Raw genomic sequence first — 21,423 nt, 5'->3', positions numbered from 1 at the left:
CGTACTATGCCCCTTCTCTGCAAGCAGCACATTCCAGTAAATCACAACTAATTTCAGCCTTGCTTGACGTGCCTTCCAAAGTAGAAACACATGTAGTGCCTCTACTTCACTCTTCTTACGAGACAGTGTTGAGCCTTATGGAACACCACTAGTATTATATTGTATGGTATGCTTCCTATTGAGCGTTTTACAGGTTATTCTTGTATTTTTTTAATCATAGAATGTATGTTCACTACTTCTTTTACAGTCCACATGTAGAGAGAGTAATTAAGACTTGCATTATCTCCAATCACCCGCAGAGGGCGAGTCTTCGGCCAAGTAGAAGCAAAAACAGCACAATGAAACATCTAAAGTTGTTGACGCTTGTCAAACTGATTTGTTTGGACTTGTAATACATTTTCCCCCAAAAGAGGAAATCATGGAAATAGAAAGTATCCGTGCCAGGGTCAAACGGCCACAATCATATCATAATAAATCATAATAAAACCTTTATTTACTATACAGGCAATGTTTGAAGTAAAATTTCGCATTGCCAACTGCCATGCAAGTGTAAAGCAAAGTTAACCGTAACAATAAAATTGTTCTCAATTTTTGAAAACCTCTAGGACTTCACTTTTGAAACATTCTAGATGATATGTAAACATAAAAAGAAACTGTTAAAGTAAAACGGAAAAAAAAATAATTGTGTACTTGCCCTTAAAGGGACATCAACCCCAACATTTCCTTGACAGTAATATGTTGTATGCACCCCCACTAGTCTAAACACAGCATTTTGATATCAATTGCGTTTGATAATCGTTTTAATCTATCTCAAGGGGCGGCCATTTTGTCACTTCTGTTGACTGAAAATGGCATCACAGTTGGTCAGGGCTCAGGTAACAACCATCCACAGCTAACCTGTGCTCTCAAGCTGAGCCATGATTGGCCGTTACCTGAGCCCTGAGCAACCGTGTTGTCATTTTCAGTCGACAGCAAGTGACAAAATGGCCGCCCGCTGAGATGGCAAAAATCAGGTGAATATTGCTGCTTAAATCGTACAGTGTTCCAAAAACACAATGTTAATCAGAATATCTCGTTTAGACTGGTGGGGCTTCATAGAACATATTATTGTAAAGAAAAAATTGGGGTTGACTTCTTTAAGTTTGACATTGATTGACACATGTACAGTAAGTGTAAGAATTCTGTAGTTTGGCTTTTTAACAGTTTTATCATATGAGCATAAAATGTTGTTAATGCAAAACAAAGACAAATTGTGTAATTACCCTTAACTCTTACAAGTGTTAGATACAGCATGTATGGGGAAAATACTTCTGGGGTTCCTTTTTATAATTTTTAAAAATAAATTCTAAAGAGTTTAACCAGTAACCGAGTGACTGCAGCAAATGTCGTACTGTTATTATGATTACTTTTGACAGTTTAGTCATATTGTACTAAGCAGCCGTGGCAGAGGTGTTTATCGCTTTTGTCACTATGCTCCAGCTACACATTTCCTTTTTGTCGTCACTCATAATTTCCTGTGATATAATTTAAAAAAAAAAAAAAAAAAAAGGCTAAAGGAAGATTATCATGACATTTGCTCATGTCGTAATTCGTGTGAATGTGAAGGAATATTTTTCCCTAAAAGCTTTTGGTTGAATACCAAACAGAGGGCATTCCACTTCAGAGGTTAGTTTCTAGGCAGTATTGTTTCCTTGCTATGATTCAAACATGCAGAAAAATGCTTTAGACGTGTGTGGTTTAAGTACTCTTTGACTATAAATTATTCCGGTATGCTTTGACACAAGCCTGCAGAACAGAGTGGTCTGACTCTTATTGGGCCAAGATGCAGTCGATCCCTCGTCAGAAGGAGCTCTGACATAAGTGTCTTGACAGTCGCGACTATGCGAATGAGTCAATGTGTTAATTAAAAGATAAAAACAAACAGTTCTTGGTGGCAGCGGTGCCCCAAACACACACAAACAAGGATAAAAGTGTGTTTGTAAATATCACATTTTTGGTTATTTTCCTCCTATTTTTTTTCCCAATGTGCAAACCCATTGTTATGAACAAAATAATGCTGAACAGAGCCAATTTTTTGATGTACTTTACGATGTCCATTTGGTACTTAACTACATTTCTTTTTTTTTTTTAACCAAAAATGCAACACAAATATTTCCTTTCCCGGTTGCTTAGCAACCCAAGAACAATTTTCCAATGACAACAGCATGGCAGTGAGAGAATCAGGTTCCCACCCGCCTGTCCTCCCCTCTCAAAAAGCTGCTTTCAGTGAAGTTGCAAATCAATTTTCATTGTGTATACAATAAGAGCAGATGTGCCAGCACAAACTTACAGAACTTAATCAAAACAAAGCATGTTTTAACGTTACAAAAGCCTTGAATGTGTCTGTTTTATTATTTGTCTGCAGTCTGCATTCCTGCGTCGACATTATTTGGCAGACGAGAGCTGTTAAGGCCAAAATATTGGCTGCCTGACATCTGACTTCATCGCATTAAAACCTTCCCGGGAGTGTGTGCGTGTGTGGACTTTAATGCGTCATTACTGTCGGTCGTTCCTCTTGCGTCGGAAGAGCTTTTTGGTGTGCGCGATCTCAGCCTCATTAGGAAGGGGTGGGAAGACCTGTTAGGCACAAATCACAGAGACGGCTGATGTCAAGACCGGCAATGGGCAGTAGATCACGGCGTGGAAAATTTCTACACAAGTAAAAGTGCATTGGTAACACGCTTGTTGTACATGACATAATCCAAGACCTTTTTGCCCTAGGGTCTGCTTTCAATTGAAAAGGAAGTACTTGATTTATTTGTCCCATCAGAAAAAGGTCCGTTTGGTACAATACACAGTTTGTTTGCATTTCCATCTGCAAACGTTGTCAAGGATGCCAAAATAAGTACTGATAAATGACCATTAAGGTTTTGTTTTGTATGGGTTTTTTTCAGCCATTGTAAAGCAGATGTAGCCACATACGGCCGTGCCGTCATTGGGCAGTCTTAATATCGAGTATCGACTACTACACAAAGCAAGGAATACTCTCGGGACCTGTTAGTATGTTTCCAGTAGCAGAGTGCCTGGCAAGTAAATTAATTCACAGTTTGACTACACTTTTAATTTGTCTTTGTGGAGTCATTGGGCAATCTACATTTAAAGCCTGCAACAATAATTTACCCACAAGTCCTGGAAGCATGTTGGTCATAGAATGTAATTTATAGTTGGACTGTACAGCCATTAGCTGGATTTTTAGTTAAAGCTCATGTTGTAATTAAGCGAGGCACATGTAAATAATCATACCGGGCAACAAGGATTATCCTCGGGACCTGTTGACACATTCGCAGTAGCACATGTGGTCTGGCAAGTACATGTTCATTGTAGTTTGACTGTGCTGTCATTGGACGAACGTCCCAGAAAGTCATTTATAGTTGGGCTGCACAGTCATTAGCTGCTTCTTTAGTCACTGTTCATGTAGTCATTGGCAATCAGCATGTTCAACACTGTTCCCAGGAACAAGAATTACGCTCTGCACCTGTTCACGTGTTTACAGTAGAACATAGCGCCTGGCGAGTAAATGTAACTTAAAGTTTGACTACTCATTCATTGCTTGACATTTTTTTTACAAAGTGACAGAGATCTACATGTCAATCGCGATTATACTTGTAAATATTGAAGTGTTTGAACTGTGTTAATTGAGTTGTGTAGATCGGTGGAAACGTGGATTTAGTGGACCCAGGATGACGACAGGTGGAAATCCATTAAGTAACAAGGAGACCATGTAAATTGTACATAAACGGCCCTTGTTATGTTTGATCTAATCGCATTGCGTTCTTTTCTTAGGAAATACACTTTGGAATGAGGCATTTTAGATGATTATGACATTTGCTGGTGGGGTGTCTTGTAAACATCCAGCTATCTAGAATCGGTGAAACATCAGCGCTGCCAGTCAAACGGCGCGCTCCCAGCAACACTTTGCATCAATGCGTGTTGTTACCATGGTTACACATCAGCCTATCATAGTGCTGTCGACTGGAGCCCTTCCACTTAGAGTACTGGTGGCCAGAACAGTAATATGACTGAGGAAAACCTTACTAAACTGCTGGTCTTGTCCTTGTCCTCTGGCTAACATGGCAGATTAGATATGAGGAGGTCTGTGCTCTGATCATCAACTCATATCTTAGCCCTGGACTTTATGGACTCCCTCAACCTTGTCATCTTTATGGTAGTGACTCTCAAAAGCAACAGTCAATGGCAGGACGCTATTTTGTGGAGGTCAAACATGGCTGCCGCATCATCATTGTCATTCAGAGAGCCTTGATGAGTGAGGCGAGTGCCGAGTCAGCGCATTCTGGCCTCTGGAGGTGCAGCAGAGATGCAGCTCAGATACTTTATTAGCTATCTAATTAACAGCCACTGTATTAAAAGTCTGCCTTACAAAGATAAGGTTGAATATAGTATCAACGAAGAGATATTCAATTGCCAAAACGTGCATCGGATTTCATCCATCTATTATCTGAACCGGCTTATCCTCACAAGTTTTTTTTTTGTTTTTTTAAATGATTTATTTACGGTACTTATTTGTAAATCAACGCATCGGAGGTGAAAAAAGACAAACCCTGCCTTCGCATTCTTGCACAGAGACCCAGTGTAGTGAGATGCTGATGCAACTGTGTGCACATTGATACAGCCTCCTGCAGTCAGATAATTAGATCAAATCAGCGGCAGCAGCTGGCTGACTGTGACAATTGCTTTCAACAACGGGGTAGGAGAAGTGAGCGTCGACTGTTGAAACTTCACAAACCAAAATTCCCCTGCACGCACGTTTCATCCTTTCCCCCCCCATTCTACTTCAGTGCCATTTATACAGAACTGCAACATGCTAAAAAGGCAGAAAAATGATGGCTTTTCGAGGCAATATAAAAGGGGCGACACACACAGATGGATGTCATTGCTCTGATTTTCATCTGTGTGTCCGTCAAAACTACAGGCAACGAACCGCGCGCGCTGTCTAATGCACCAAGCATGGAATCTCAATGAGAGGATGTTGACCTAGACGCATGAATTCATAGAAAAATCAGACAGCCCCCAACGTTGTAGCAGGACAGCACGTCTTCTGTCGTCTTCTAGCGCAAAAGGAATGTACGGTAGATAACATAAGGCTTCGCTTTAACCCGGCGATATTGAAATCTCTCGGGCGTCAGGATAAAGGTCATGATCTCATTACTATTGTTGATCGTTTCATTTGAATGGATGCTGCTTTTGGTACGAAGAACAAGGAAGGAAGCGGGGAATGTGAATAGGAGTAAGACTAACCGTTATACAGGACTTTCTCGCAACAGCGCAAAAAGTGAAGTGCATTGTCTTTCCCGTGGAACAACAATTCTGGCATCATTTCGGAGCACTCCATTGTTCCAATCTCTCTCTCAGCTTATTTATGTTGGCGGGGAATGCGGCCAAAAGCGATAAATATAAAAGTGCCCCAGGAGTGGCATTACAGGACAGGTTGTTGAGAGCACCGAGGGTTGGGGAGAGAAGTACTGCAGGAATGACAACATGAGAGATTGTAAATTTAAGGCTGCGAGCACATAAAAGCTAGAGGGAGGGACACTAAAGTACAACAACATTTTTCCCACATTCGCACATGGATGAATGATACTTCTTTCAATCCACAAATGAGCTGCACCCCATAAAATCACATCTACATGAAGAAAGGTGCAGGGAAAAATAACACCAGTGTTGTGCTCAAATAAAGATGTGTTTGCACATGTGTTGACAGTTTTAAATGTTTAAATTGTGCTAATGGATAAAAAAAAAAAAATTTAACAATAACGATAATTTACAATCGTCACAGAATATTGGCCTCCTCCTCTTTAGGAAAGTCGACAAATGATTTTATCTTCTTTTAAGATGTATTCCTTACCACACTAAAGAAATATTTTGTGTAGGGGAAAAAGTTACAAGAAAAATGGAAAAAGCAAAAAAGTAATCTTATGAGAATAGAGTATTTTTTATGACAAGTCATTCCTACGAAAATAGTCTTTTGTTTTTAAAGGGGGGAAAAAAAAGGCAGAATCTTCCAAGAAGTAATTTTTTTCACAGAGTAAGTCGGAATCTACAGAAATAAAATTTTCAAGAATAAAGTAGTAGGTCTATTCTTCAAGAACAAATGAAAAGAAAGAAGTCATTTTTTTGAGAATAAAGTACATTTTGTCATGCATACCTGTCAACCTCAGCCAATTGCTCCCCTTATTAAGCGATAATAAACCTTACAAACACAACGCGGCACCTATTTACTCACAGCAAGACCGACTATGTAGAATAAGAACAAAGATAATTTGTATGAATACGTTTATTTTATTTACCAAATAACGTTGTCGTCTGCTAACAGTGACCGAGACGATCCGGATTAGAGCCAAATTGGGCAAGACGAGATCCGTCTAACAAAAAAACGAGTTTTAAATTTTTTTTTCCCGTACAAAAATTGTTATACGGCATACACAATTTGAAATGAATAAAAAACATATCAAATACGGCGAAAACGTATAAGTCGACACTAGGTATGATCATGAAAACTCTTAATTAATACTACAAGAACAAAGCTGCAAGAAAGAAAATTGTAACTGTAAAAGTGATCGCGAATAAAGTAATTTTGGGGTGAAGTGCAGGATGGCTATCAGTGTAGCTGATATTTGTAGCTGGCATAAACAAGAGCAATGCAAAGGAGCTCAAGTTATAGCCTACTGTAGTGCTGCAAAGCCTTCAAAATATAGTCTTCTGCTAATTTTATGACCTTATCAAAATAAATACTCATCTTGAAAAAAATGTATCAACTGGGAAAATATACCTTTTCATCTCAAAAATCTTTAATAATTCCCCCCCCCCCTTACTTTTCAAGCATGGGCCTAATGCCCTTGGGAATCTCAGCATAGCTCTCTATACAGTAGCTTCAATCACTCATTTTTGCATAGTATGCGAAATGCTACGAAAAATTATGAATTGATCAAAGTCAACGTGACGAGCGGGACTTCAAGTCTAATCAGAAAATCGGCACTGACAGGCGACCACTGTTGCCGTCAACGAAACTCGGAGAATGTGGAGAATATCTCGGTGTTTTCTTGTAAAACTCCCTATAGTATAGGATTCCCCGCAGTGCTGGATTTGCTTGGCGTTTGATGATCGCTACTCGGGGGCCCTTTTGATCTGACTCCGTAAATGACGCTCGCCTGCAGTACAGAAAGGGGAGATTTGCAGCCATCACAGTCAGGTACAGTGGGCGATCGATGATCGGAGGCGGAAAGATGCGCGGTCCTGACATGCACATCTCATTAAATAGACGTGATCTGAAGCCGGTGCCACAGCGGAGCGCCGACAGATAGACAGCTACACCGCAGCGGCCGGTGGTCCGGATGCAGGAGGAGATGGGGCCATTGCGGGATCAAAGTGTCGGGTGGTGCGGGGGCCTGTAGTACCCTATAGAAATTTAATCATGTGACACCCAGCGCTACAGCGGCAGGTTTAACATGCTCACCCTCTGTTCTTGCCACCGCTCCCAGTGAGACTTCAATCATCCGCGCGCTCTGAGCTATACAGTACAGTGTTACACTGACAGCCAGCTCATCATCTCGGAAGGATCAAAGTTTCATGCTTGTGTGTTCTTGTTTACATCAAGGGTACATTTATGTGAAAGTAACCGAGTAAAAACTGGTTACAAACTGCAGGCTTAATTTTTTTTTCAAAAATATGTTCTATGCAGCCCCACTAGTTGAAACAAGGCATTCTGGTTAATATTGCGTTTGTGGAATATGAGTTAAGCAGGAAAACCTACCTGTTTTTTGAATTGACGGTGCAGAAAATGAACTAACTTTTTTTTTTTCTAAATTCAGTGACTGGTTTGGTCCATAACATGTCAGAGGATGGGCTAAAATAATTGTTTTCCAAAGTAAAAGCATATGTTTGCAAATGTCTTATTTTGATTAAACACAAAGATATATCTTTGAAGGAAAAGAGACGTTCACTCTGGCCCTGTACATAATATAAACGGAGACGATTGCCAAAGTCTTATTTTAATCCAAACAATAATAATCAGTCTGTTTTCACAGAAGACTAAATAAATCTGAGAATATTTACTGTCGAGAGGCTGAAATACTGAGGATTTGGACAATTTTAAGTCTCTAAATGATTAACCGATTATCAAAAATGATGAGCGAATAACTTGATTGATTACTTGTCGATTAATCGCTGCACCTGTAGTCTGATGAAAACCATATTCAATATTAATTAATATTAAAATTGTGCTTGTTGAATATGAGTTAAGCAGCAAAATCCACCCCGTTTTAGCCATCTTGGGGGGGGGCGGCCATTTTGTCACTTCTGTCGATTGAAAATGACATCACAACTGCTCATGGCTCAGGTACACTTTGGACATTATTTTATTTGATTGGAAACACCAAAAAAGTATTTTTTGATGCGATAAAACAATCAAATTTTGGAGACGCAGACTTTTCATTGGACATTGACGAGATGGCAGTGGCTAAGGTGGGAAAAGACCAAAGGGTCGTACTGCAGAAGTGACCAGCGCATAGTTAACAGTACAGGATCAAGAGCAGGGACAATAGCAGGAAGAGACTGCAGGGTGGGGGGGCTACCGGTCACCGTGACCCCCATACAACTCCCTGTATGTTGTTCCGCTGCCCATCAACATTTGAAGGATGTGGGGAACCGCGAAGGACGTCAAGTGGAGCGCAGGGAGGGAGGATGAGAGGCACGGAGAAGAAGGAGATGTCAAATATCAAGCGCGGTGGGAGATGAAGTCAGATTGGTGGGAAGAGGAGAAACATGAAAGAAACGGTATAAGGTAAAGGCTGTCAGTGGAATGCAGTTGACAGCTGGCAGACACACTGCCACAAAGGGTCCAGCCCAAGCGCCCCCACACTGCACCCCACCCCCACCCCAGGTCCATTTCCCGGCCTAAGTCCTGCTCGGCTGCACGTACGCGTCCCGGCACAGGGGCCAGGCAGTCTGCGACACATCTCAGCTCCGGGCTGCCGCTTTGTTCCTGGGCCAGAGAGCGGATATGTCCTCAATGACTGCTCTCACCTAACCTTCCCTTTCTGCTGCCTTTCATTCTTTTAAGACATCGTAATCGTCTCGCTGAAAGGGCCGTACAGCAACAAGGCTCATTCCTTAAGGTACTAAAAAAAAAAACCTACAGCGGTATGTCTGTGGTCATTTGGAATTGCAGGTTATGTTTCCATTGCGTGGCTTTGTGTGAAACTTCCAGGCAACAGTTTTTCCATATGGCCCTGAGCCAACTAGGTATTCTTCTTCAAAGCCACAATACTGTCATATAAAACAAAAAAGGTATAGTCGTAGATGACCAAACTCTATTCCCCTCCCAGGGCATCCTTCAAAACAAGTTTCATCCTGATCGAATCCAAACTGCAAGTTTGAATATAATGGAGCGACGCAAAAGCCGGCAAGTTGCTAAATTGTTTAGCGCACATTTAACACCCACATCGCAGCATCCCCCCTAATGCCAGGTGTGCCATTCACTTAAAGGGATCACTTCAACTGGCTGAACACAGGCACCTATATATGTAATAGCTCTGATGAATGCGCTAAGAATTCCCTCCTTAAAAGACTCAGCAGTGATTTTAAGATAGATTTTTGGGGGTTTTCAGCAGGAACACCCGCATTTAGGGTTACAACAGCAAAATCAAACACATGTCGGAGGGAGAGGACCAGGCCATTTCCCAATAGTACTACATTTGTCCATCCCCACTTTGTTTGTTATTTCTATGCAATAATTACTGATTAGAAGTGGTCAAAAAAGCTTGAGAACAAATTTGCAGGCACTCTTGAACACTCAAAATGCCAGAGAAGTGAGAAACTACTTCCTCGTTCTATTAAAGAAACCTATGCCATGTAGACCATGTAGTTTTTGCCTATGTCAGAACGTCTGGATGTTGTTGTTTTATTTTTTTTTTCGGGGGGGGATTTTGAGTATAGGCTTCTACAGCTCCTTGGGCTCGGCTAACGGACGCCTCCATCCACGGGGCTCATGATCAAGGTACGAGAGCTATTGACTTCACCTCCGTTCCACTGCAGCCACCGAGGCTCCCGCTGGGGACTGTCGGCAGCCCCGCCACGTCTCTGTGGTTGACCGCAGCGTGGACATTCAAAGCTCAATGCTGCAAAGCGTCCTTGGGTGTCTTGATACGCACTATATGAATCAAATTTAATATTATCATCAATGAAAAACAGACGTGACTCTGAAAAATGAGGAAAAATGATGTGAAGCCACTCACATCCTCATTTTCTATAGTGAGCGCCTATGGAGACGGTTATTGTTCAGACATTTTCAGAGGGTTGAATTGGGCCAAGTTGAGATGTCTACATACATTTTGGTGACAAGTGATCATATTTTTGGAAATGAAAGGACGTACGATAAACATTGTAGTCTGTCCCAATTGTGTCCAGGTCTATGTTGTATGTAAAGTGCTTTGTTACAGCTGCAGCTGCTGTGAAATGCACTATATAAATTCTATTGTATTGTATTCTATTACTGTTGAGAGGCTGAAACTCTGTGAATTTAGCCAATTTGAAGTTAAACAAGGCAGCTGAACAATTAATCGAATATCAAAACAATCTTTAATCCAGATGTAATCCAGGCAGCACATTTGGAAGCAATCAATTCTTAATTAGCGCTGCTTCTAGTTGATTTGACTACATTTTGGGCACTTGGATCCAGAGGTCATTGGGTAACTGGATAACTCGCGTAACTTTCAGTACGACACAATTTTGATTAATGGGATGAAGTGAAAAGTCTTAGTTACTATAAACGACATTGAAGGAAGGGAAGTCTCCCATGGTCTAATGTCGGCACACGTAAACTTAACTCCAGCCTTCATGTCAGTCCTACATGAATAACTGGAAATGGCGTTCTTGCCTCGTGATCTATACAATGAGGAAGCCATACTTATTAACAGCACAAGTAGTCCACTCTTGTCACGGTGCATAAAGGTACTAATGACACAGAGGCCAGGAGGGGAAGGAAAGGGGAGCGGGTGGAAGACGTTCTGGCTCGGACAGAAGGGAAGGAAGAGAGGGTGACATTTGTGAATTGGGGCTACCGCCTGACACCCCAGCCGAACCCAAATTACCTTTGGAAAACACAATGCTTGGTGTCTGGCGATAGTAGTAACACATCTGCAAAAGCAGTTTGACACATTTGTTGACACTATCTTCAGGAAGACATCTTGAAAATCCACTCACAGGAATACACAGTATGTGCAAAGGAGCATGGGCAACAAACTCAGTTACTCTGATTTTGCTAATCATAGGTTATATGTTTCACTAATGTCAACAGTTTTGTTTGGCTCTATAAACTGCTGGCAACATAACAGCTTCATCCCAAATACAAATACTGGCATTCATTTGAAGAAAATGAAAAATGGCCTAAAAGACAAAAACAAAAAAAAAAAGGTCCAGTGTTTTTTGGGTTCTCATGATTTTTTTTCAAGAGCTGCGTATTCATTTAAAGGGGAAATATTATGGAGACTGGCTTTTAACCAAGTAATTGTGTCTGGTTTGCCTGCCCATTCATCATGTGTGAAATTAAATAACCAAGTAAATACAGAGCTGCCGACCGATGGAAATTCACTTCCATAATAACTTGTCTGAATTTCCTTTATTTGTTTTATTTTAAAATTTTGTCAAGAACATTAGGACTGCACAGTTATTGCAGTATGATATGTAAGAGGATAAAAAGAAATAGGCAAACTGTTCAATTGCACAACATGATAATTACTCTATTACCAAAATCGTAACTAAAATATGACTTCAGTATTTATTACTGTTATGAATGTGTGGCATCAACCTTGTAATGGTGCACACAGTTGCTGCCTGAATCAAGATATGAGATTTCAACTTGCCATCATCAAAAATACAGAATCTGTATCTATGGATGAATTAGCCTTTACCGGTGATGTGGTAAAGAAAGCAAGTCTATTCAATCAGACTAATCAGATCTCAAAAGTCAGTTTAAACTCAGCACTCCATTTTGCAAACAAACACCATTGTTGATAGATTCGAGGAGAGCACGGACAATATTTTGATTTCAGAACAGTGCAATGTTCTTCTTGTCTACGTCTTCTCTTGCATGAATTTTTCTATTCCCTGTATCTATATCTACTATTTCTGGTAAAAAGAAGCAAATTTCCACTTTGGTCATCTTCTCTTATATTATATTAAAACTTACAACAACTTTATTTTCTTAACATACTGTACTTCTAACCTTTATAGATCCATCCTCTTGGCTTAACGTCCTAATTCATTTTCATTTCAGTGTTTCACATCATATGTGTCATGACAGCTTAGCAATTAGCATGACTTCTGCGTCTTTCTCCCCTTCCTTGTTTCGTGATAACGATGCAAGTCAGAAGCGTAGCTTAATCGCTGCCACAGAGGCGATGATTAGTGTCTTGTGTTCTGTTGACACAAGACGTCAATTGAACTTGCGGCTCCCCATCATGTTTAGCAACTTCAGCTAATCGCTATCTTGCAAGGAGCTGGGGCAGTACAAAATAGCATACACCGAGCATTCCCCGATATGAAAAGCAGAAAACAGGGAGGTTGGGGCGACTGCTCAATGTGGATGCACAGTTTTTTTTGTTGTTGTTTTTTTTAAACATTGTAGTGTTAATTTCATCACAATCATTTATGAAATGTGTAATGGTCACCATCTCGGTGGCCCGACACATTGCCAGACTGGCGCTAATGTTAGATGCTATATTTTTTCTGAAATAATCAGTGTTACATGCACAACAGGTGGCATCAATCCATAATATTTTCAGCTCTGTCAATATATAAATAAAAACATGTAGATGTTTAGTTATATATTATCCCTCAGCAAGTCTTTCCACATTTCATTAACATAAAATGTCACCCCCCAAGATGACATGATCAGCTAGGCTGGCTGAAAATCCAAGGCCAACTCCAACTGACGGCTGGAGCAACATACACACAGTGTAGTGCCTTCACGAGTTAAAATACTTTTGTTGTCTTTGCTGGTGCTCACATTATCCTCCACACACTGAGCGATGCTTCCTCAAGTAGAAGCAAGATGAGAGCCAGCATATCAAGGAACACAGAAGAGGAGACAGCTAAACAGCATCCAAACTACACACCCTTGGCATCGAGACCCAGCTTGCTTTTAAACATACACCTGCCAGCGAGATGATGAAAGCAGCACATGAAGCATCTCTAGGAGCAACACTCATGCTTTGGTTACAAAAGCCAGATTTGCCGTTATTCCAGCAGCCAGGGGATGGGCTCACTTGCATGTAACATGGATGGCACAAAAAAACTGGGCTGATTTCAGCATAACAACAAAAAGTGTTATAATTCTTTATTCTTAGAGTATTTTGATGAATCATGTCACAGATATGTTATTGAGAAACATGGGGACCGTTTAAAATTGTGAAAAATGCCTACGTTAGATGGACCTATGTTAATGTTGTACATACATTAAACCACCAGGAGGCAGTAGTGCAATTTGGAGCAGTGTACACGCAGTTCAGCAATAAGCCACCGGGTGTCACCAGAGGTTTATTTATAGTCAGCCTCTCTTCAACTGGAGGTTTAAATGTATTTTTTTCCCCATTAGACTACTGGTTAGTCGTGTACAGAAATATTTCTAGGCTTTCTGCTTGTGAACTGCTGTATGGCGAGGATTATAAAAAAAAATATATATATACATATTTTTATATCTCTTTTAACCAAAAAAAGAAAAAAAGAAATTGGTCTGTAACTCACAGAGCACAGATGCGGCAGGAACTTCTCTATGTCATTTAAGTCTATGCCGTCGTCTTCCTCAAACTTGTTTTTGCTCATTCTGAAAAAAAAAAAGGAGAGTGACAACATCAGAGGTGGCATCAAGGAGCAAAGGGTAATATGGAAAATAATCAACTAAATTTTCAACAGAAAATGCCATATCATACCCCTCTCGGTCGATGTGCGGCAGGTGCTTTGGCATAGCTCTTGTGTGTTTCCTGTGGAAGTGGCTGAAGTCTAGTTTCTCTGGCTGCACATCCCAACCTGTACCCCTGCAAGTCCCAGACAAACATAAAATTAAGTTAAAAATATAGACAGTACAAAAACAAGCATGCAATGGTGCCACATCTTCTGTCAAATAAGATGTTTTCTACCTTTTTTTCGTGTTACTGTTCTGTATAAACAACAGACATGACGCCTGCAATATTCCAACCTAGCTAGTATCAATGCCATGTGAAAAGTGTTTTTTAAACAAAATATGACATTTAAAAAAAAAAAAAAAAAAAAAAAAAAAAAAAAAACGCACACTACACAGCTTTCTCGAGCCCCTTTTACAATGCCAGTAAAGGCTGCAATTATTTTTCCGGTCTCTGTTCTCTATTAACAGCACCAAATTGGTGGCATTTGGGGTAGTAACAGAGACGTAACAGAGGCAGAATAGTGCTTGTATGTAAAGTCCCTATTAAACTGCCTGTAAAACCGAGCACCATTTTATTTTTGTCATCGTGTCCCTGTTTGATATAAAAGGCCTTGTGGGGAGTATCGTCGTGTATAAAGGCCCTTTTACTAGACTGATTTAATGTAGATGTTAATCGATAGATAATATAGTCTTCTACCTTGTTTCCACACCGACTATTCAGTGACGGAATGGGGCGGTGGGGGGTGGTTCATATTGGACCCAGAAAAGTTCTGCTTTCAGAAGTAGTATCCTTTTTCACACTACCTGTACAGGCCAACAACTGTCTGTGTTCTGTACAAACAGCACCAACAGAGAATGAAGAGACAAAGCTAATCTGGTAGTTTTCCATGGATAGAGCCCCTTTTATGCTGCCTGTCAAACAGGTCACTTTTAAAAGCGAAAGTCAGGTCAACATTTTTTTTTTGTATTTATTTGTCTTTTCATAGTCCAGCCATTGAATCCCTGGAATTTATTTATATTTTTGTTCACATTTTTTCAAACATTAGGGTAAAAGAGGGTCTGAAAATGTCTGGCAGTGAATGAGTTAATATTGCCACCTTGGAATAAGAATCAAGCAGAATAAGCCACACGTTTACAGCCTTCCAAGGAGGCTGACATTCAACCCATTAAACCCGGAAGCGCATAACCGTGTTTCTACCACTAGAGCCGGGAGCGCTGTTGTGTCTTTCTACCTTTCAAACCGGGGGACCGGATACGTCACTGTCCTTTTTTAATCCAATTCTCCGTCTCTTAGCCAACTTAATGCATCAGAATATACACGTGACGGTGTCGCGAGACCGCGGAGGATGTCGTGGAATTTTTTTCGAGCTGTGGGTAGGCTAATGGGGGACGCCATCGATCGCCGGGAGCTCTGATTAAAGTAAGTAACGGCAGTGATAAATAAACGACGTGCACGACCAGTGGAACCAGTCGAACGTGATGTGATATGGTTTGTAGACAATTACGATATTGTCTTTGTAACAGAATAGAGGATGGTAATTACCACTCGATTTCTTTTAAATTAAAACAGTGCTTCTCTTGCACTGACACGTTATTTTTACATCTTCGATTGAAACAATACATAATAATAAATTCTGCCTGTGTGAAAGCCGCATGTCTAAGCTCTTTAATTCTTTTGGAATTATTTTTCTGTCTGCTACAGGGGCTGAGATATTAATCATTTTGTAAGTGTTGAATTTCTGGGAGAACTTTTCAGGTTTTCAAGAGTAATTCCAAAGCCGACCTTAGGTTTTGGGGAGCTGTTGAGAAAGGCACTTTAGGCCTTAATGGTTAATGCAGCTCCACCCCCTACTGTTGACTGAAATTGACATCAAAATGTCCACGGGCTTGAATTGTGAACATCGAGTAACCAAACCCAGAAAACAGGTGAGGTTTAACGTTTGCAATGCAAAACAAGTGGTTTATTCTGCTTAATTCTTAGTCCACAAACGCAATATTAATCAGAATGATTTGTGTAGACGAGTGGGGGCACATACAACATATTATAGCAAAGAACTTTTTGGACTCGACTTCCGCTTTAAAGGCTTTTATGTGCCACTGTTGGGCATAAAAAGGGTTGACACAGAATTTGGGAACAAAGTTGATCTGACAATTTCTTGCTTTTGGCGGTCGCACTATAGCCGTAAGTGGTGGGACGCCACCTCTTGCTGTAGTGTAGCGATGCCTAAATCAGGAGCAGGTTGGGTGAGGATGAGGAGGAAAGCACGTACCCACGTGAGTCCATTGTGTTAGCCGCCCATATGTCTGTGCCTAGGATGTCAAAGGAGACATCTTTGTTTCCATTCTACAATGCAACAGAAAGGGGGAAAAAACATAACAACAACATACATCATCGGTTTGTGACACATTGTATCTTAAAAACACAGATAGAACAAAATGATTTGAGATGGCACCTTGGCGGAGCCTTTGAACTGGTTGTTTCGACCCCTGCTGCCGGATCGAGAGCCAGAACCTGGTCTTGATCCGGAACTGGGCCTGGAACCGGAGCTGCCGTTACTGCTGTGTTCCCACTCGTCCTGCACACAGGGGGGATGGGGTCGGGGAACAATGTTTCTGTTTCATCCTGCTGAGGGAGAGGGCCAACTCCCACCCTACGGAACACACACTTACTGGCTTGGAGGAACCTCTCCCCTGAGACGACGTCCAGCTGCCATCTTTGTAGTCATTGCAGTCGTTCGTCCACTGGAAGAGAGAAACAACACACACAGGATGTGCTAGTTATTAGAGTAACAACTGCTGGTATGTTACTGTATACATGAATTACACCAACTCAATAAATGAAAAAAACAAAACAAGATTCAACCAATAGTTTAATTGATACTTTCTTATGATCTACAGTGGGACCTTTACTATCCAATCAATCCATTACATTGAACAAGTTCATTTTTTACAAGCCTATGCTAGCCCAAATACACAAGATACATGATGCAACTTAATTCCAGCAGTACCTATACAACACCACAAGGTCACAGTATTATTTGGCAAACACCTTCCAAGCTCAGAGCTACACCTGCCATAGGTAAGTTGGTCAGACATTCACTCCGTTTTATTATCTAATTTCAGGAGTCTCACTCTAACTAGAAGCAAAACATATAGTAGTGCTTTATGAAGAAGCGCAAGCAAAAGTCATGTTGTAGTTTGATCAATGGTGTAGACATCACCAAATGTGTTATAATGCAAGTTATCTTAAATTGCAAAGTAGTGAGTAGGGGTGGGGGGAATTTCCGATTGTTAAGGAGAGCAGAAATTGAGTGCAACGTCACGAAGAAAGAAAGTTCCAGTTACAGATAACGTTGCGAATATGATCATCTCTGCTGAGTTGAGTCAATTCGTCCGTCTGAACAACTATGGATGCACACATGCTAAACCTTGCCTCTCAGCATATTTTAGCACTGCCTTTTTATTTTGCTAAAGATGAAATGCTCTGTTGAGTTTCTGATTCAGAATAGGTTTTTTATTTGTAACTCAGGGAAACATTTTCAGGTTGACAAAAATTAAAAAGCAGCGAAGCACTTATTTTCTCAATTGTATGTCATGTTGCATGCAAGTAAGGGCAGCCCCTTTTCTCTACATGTATGTTTTTGAGTGGGAAATGTTTATTGAATGATTCTTTTCATGAGTTTACTATGCTTGTAGGCAGGGGTCATTTTTTTATTCTATTAATTAGAATGTGACTGCAGTCTTATTATTGTTCAAGGAGTGGCGGTCGCACACTTCATTCGTTTATTTTTCCCTTCATAACTAGGGACGTGCAATAAAACTTTTTTTTCAGACCGACACCAGTATGAGTATTCACTCTTTGAGTATGCGCCGATACTGAGTACTGATACTTTTGACGTATAATATTTCATTTAACACAATGACTCAAAAATGTGAACTAAGACTTTTCTTTGTGACGCAGATAATTTTTCGCCAATGTGTCAAACTGCCGCAGCATAGCGCCAATTATCGCCGAGGAGGACTTACTCGATGTCAGATTTTTTCGGTGGCTGGTATTGGCAGCCTCCATGAGGATTCGATACATTATATTACAGCGGGTATCGGACCAATACTGATACTTGGTATTGGTACTCATCCATCCCTCTTATTAAGATGTCAATTCAGTTGAAGTGTAAGGGATGTGTGGTTGAGATATTTGTATTATAGTAAAAAAGAAGGTGCCTAATTGTTTAGTGTCTCACCGTAAGAAAACTGCATTTAAAAGACCAAAAAATAACTGAGGGCAGAGAAGCATTGCTATGCCATGGATGAAAAAAGCTAATAAATACAAAATGAAAAGTCTTTGTAATTAAGATATTTTATACACACTTGAATTTTTTTGTTGTTGTTTATTGTTAATACCACATCTATGACTGACTTGGCCCATCTGTCCATTTCACAAAAATACAAAAGTTTGTCCAATCCTGGACTAGACATTGTTGATTATAAAGTGTCAATGCTTTTCATCTATGAAATGACGCGCTAACCTGTGGCACCTTCCCACCATCGTCCAGCTCCAAGTCACCATCGACCTTGTCTCCCAGCAGCCCTTGCACCTGGTACTCCAGCACGTAGCTGTCGATGAAGCGCTCCAACTCCTCAATCTCCTGCGAGCGCGTGCTGCCGGCCTCTGATGACGCCGACGCCACTGATGAGCTCTCCATGATAACAGAGACGGCGGCAGGTGGGCAGTGAGGAGGGGAAATGGGGGAGGAAAGTGACCTATGCGGGGAAAGATTGGGAGCGCAAAGTCAGCCTCAGCAGGATTTCATATTTGCCATAAGCGCATCATAACATCGGCTCTCACCTCATGATCTGAAAACAACGCATCGCATTACTGCTGTCAACGAGGAGCCATAAATACACCATTTTTTCAAAACAGCCTTGACAGGTGTGATCTTTCAACTACATCAAAACCATCACCCGCCCCTCCGCTACCGTCAACATCCTCGCTTGCCTGTCTGTTTGGTTTTCCACATCATTTCCCCGCCACTTGGTCCACCCTCCTGTTGAGGTAGTTGTGTGCAATCACCTGATCCTCTGGCCCTCCCCGCTAAGCTCCTTTACATCACAGCTTTGATCAGCGGCCATGCAAAGAGGATTTATCCCCATGGAGCACGCGGAGCACTCTTTACCGATGGCTGGCGAGTCGCCGGGGAGTCATCGGCATTAGTCTGGCTATAGCCCTGGTAGCGACGAGGACTCTAAGTTGGACAAAGCCACAAACTGGTGGCAGTGTTTCTATTAAAAACTGAGTAAGGATTCAATGACAAGGCCCCAAAATGCTCGTGTTACAAGTCCATGGAATACGTGATTGACTTCTGCATTGGCAAAATGGATCGGGTTACTTCTAGGTTATGATGGAATTTTGTGAATGAATGGGAACAAAACGCTGAGTTATGTTGACATTGACACAACAACGTAATTAAAGGGATGGAGCTTATCAAAGTGTACCAAGAAAGCAAAAAAAGCACAGTTTTGGAATTAATTCATTTAATATTTTTATTTGCGATACAAACAGTTGTTTCTTTAAGCATGTCTTGTCTTGCATGTCTGTGTTGTGTTGCCGAAGAGGGAAAACCCTATGAAACAGAAGGAAGGTACAGCTGTACCTTGACTTACGAGTTTAATTAGTTCCAATCTATTCATACAATTTACTTGGCTATAAAATCCATATCCCCTATTAAAATGAATTGAAGTGCCATTAACCTGTCCCCGCCCCCCAAACCTACCACCATTTTTTGTCTTTTGTTTTTAATCAAGCAATAGCACTGTTTTGTATGCAAACATTATAAAAGAAAATGTAAAGAAATAAAATGTGGTTATAAAACTAACTGCTACACATTAAGACAAGCTGGAAATCACTCTCACTGTCTCGCTCTCACTCCCTCTATTTGTCTCTGAATTGTATCCATCCAACTATCGGCATCAGAAAGTTAAAGAAGTCCATACAGGTCGGGCCCTACTCAAGAGTCAAGATACCACCGCTTAGTATCCAATTATCGCATGATTAGTAGAGTTTTGCAGGTATGCAGCTCATCAATGTGGCTGGTGCTCTGCCAGATTTTTTCCATATAAACTCACAGCAGATCTGACCACACACACAAAAATTGTTAAAACACTAAATAATTCACATTATGTCTGACTTTAGCATCACAATCCCAGCATGTCAATAGTGTAACCTATATATTAATGCTCAATAATTAGCTTGGTCATTACTTTAGTGTAGGCTCGATATTTTTATTGACTGTATTTGCTGCCTAGTCAGATGTCTTTGACATGTGGGCTACAATAAGTGCCGCAGGACAAACCGCTGCCAAATGACATTAAGTAAACACAATTTGTAATATTTACCACAAACTGTGTGATTTTCATTTAGCAAAACAACTCAGACACTCGTCTGGTATCCTTTTAGACGCCCGCGGTTACACAACAAACAGACATAAAGAAGCATAAGCCTGGAGCTAAAACAGTGGGAATGCAAGTCAGGGTTCCCACCACATAGTGAGAGGGCGGCTAATACATCTAATCTGGTCTACTACAGACTGGCTGGCTTAACAATCTCACACAGCAGGTTCACACCGAATTTGGCGTATCCTATTCCCGGGAGCAGGTCATGACGAGGGTTGTCGCTGTTTATCGAACAGCAACAAACTTGTACCCACTTCAGTTAGTAAATTAAGATACTGTAAGATTCTTTTATTAAGTTGATTTCTTGCTTAAACTAGTAGTGCTGAAAGTCAAGTTAAAAAGGTGTGCTGTCAATTAAGTTTCTTCACATTCCGCCACATCACTTGCCAAGCTTCTTGTTGAGTGGACCTTGTCCGTGTTGTTGTTTTTTTTTTTCTCTCAAAATGTTAAAATATTGCATGAATAGTGCTAATGTACATGAGGTTGATAGCTTCAAGGAACAAAAACCTGAAAATGTGCAATAGCAATCTCAAAATGTGTCAGCAATATTTCAAATGTCAATCGGACAGCCGTGGTTATCATATGCAATCCTTTTAGTTCCTCAGGTCCATGACACAATTAGCATAGCTTCTATTTACCCTGTGCATTAAACAACTCTTAAATATTTTATATCCGGCGCACACAAAGGCGTCCGTGTAACATCGGGTCGCAGCTCCACACCATTCAATTTTGTGGGGCTCCAAACCATTCAGAATGTTTATTTTTGCAAGATATCGGTCTCTGGCTTTGCGGTTTATTTTGTCATTGTAAATTCCCACCAGTCTTTTTGCTATTTAACATGCTTTTGACTCTGAGAAGAGAAATTCGATAAATACGCAGCCTTCACAGTACGCCTTTGATTACATTTTACCACAGCCTCCAAAATGGAGGATGAAGACGTTGTGATGATGCGGTGCATGAGCCCTATTGGGTGGATTGGGTGAAGCTCAAGTAGGCAGTGTGCGTGTGCGTGTGTGTAG

At 40.8% G+C, this 21,423-nt stretch overlaps 1 protein-coding gene across 3 annotated transcripts in view; it reads right to left on the bottom strand.

Moving 5' to 3' along the window:
• ctif (CBP80/20-dependent translation initiation factor) overlaps nt 1-21,423 on the bottom strand; it is a 57,265-nt gene that overhangs the window by 31,628 nt on the left and 4,214 nt on the right. For 2 of the 3 annotated variants that reach the window (XM_086053367.1, XM_086053368.1), the window contains exons 1-8: nt 18,801-18,963; nt 18,481-18,715; nt 16,625-16,696; nt 16,408-16,530; nt 16,225-16,298; nt 13,983-14,087; nt 13,798-13,876; nt 2,540-2,616 (exon numbers count right to left, since the gene is read on the bottom strand). In XM_086053367.1, the coding sequence (XP_085909493.1) occupies nt 2,540-2,616; nt 13,798-13,876; nt 13,983-14,087; nt 16,225-16,298; nt 16,408-16,530; nt 16,625-16,696; nt 18,481-18,715; nt 18,801-18,862 (827 nt within the window). In that variant the 5' untranslated portion in view covers nt 18,863-18,963. Of the gene's footprint in view, nt 1-2,539; nt 2,617-13,797; nt 13,877-13,982; nt 14,088-16,224; nt 16,299-16,407; nt 16,531-16,624; nt 16,697-18,480; nt 18,716-18,800; nt 18,964-21,423 lie in introns of those variants that run through there. The other variant, XM_086053369.1, reaches the window with a different exon arrangement.

The sequence above is a fragment of the Filicampus tigris genome, chromosome 15, assembly GCF_054856515.1.
Source record: "Filicampus tigris isolate MCC_2025a chromosome 15, RoL_Ftig_1.0, whole genome shotgun sequence".
Lineage (NCBI taxonomy): Eukaryota > Metazoa > Chordata > Actinopteri > Syngnathiformes > Syngnathidae > Filicampus > Filicampus tigris.
The sequence above is the reverse complement of the archived record's forward strand: the minus strand, read 5'-3'. Positions and strand labels throughout refer to the sequence as shown.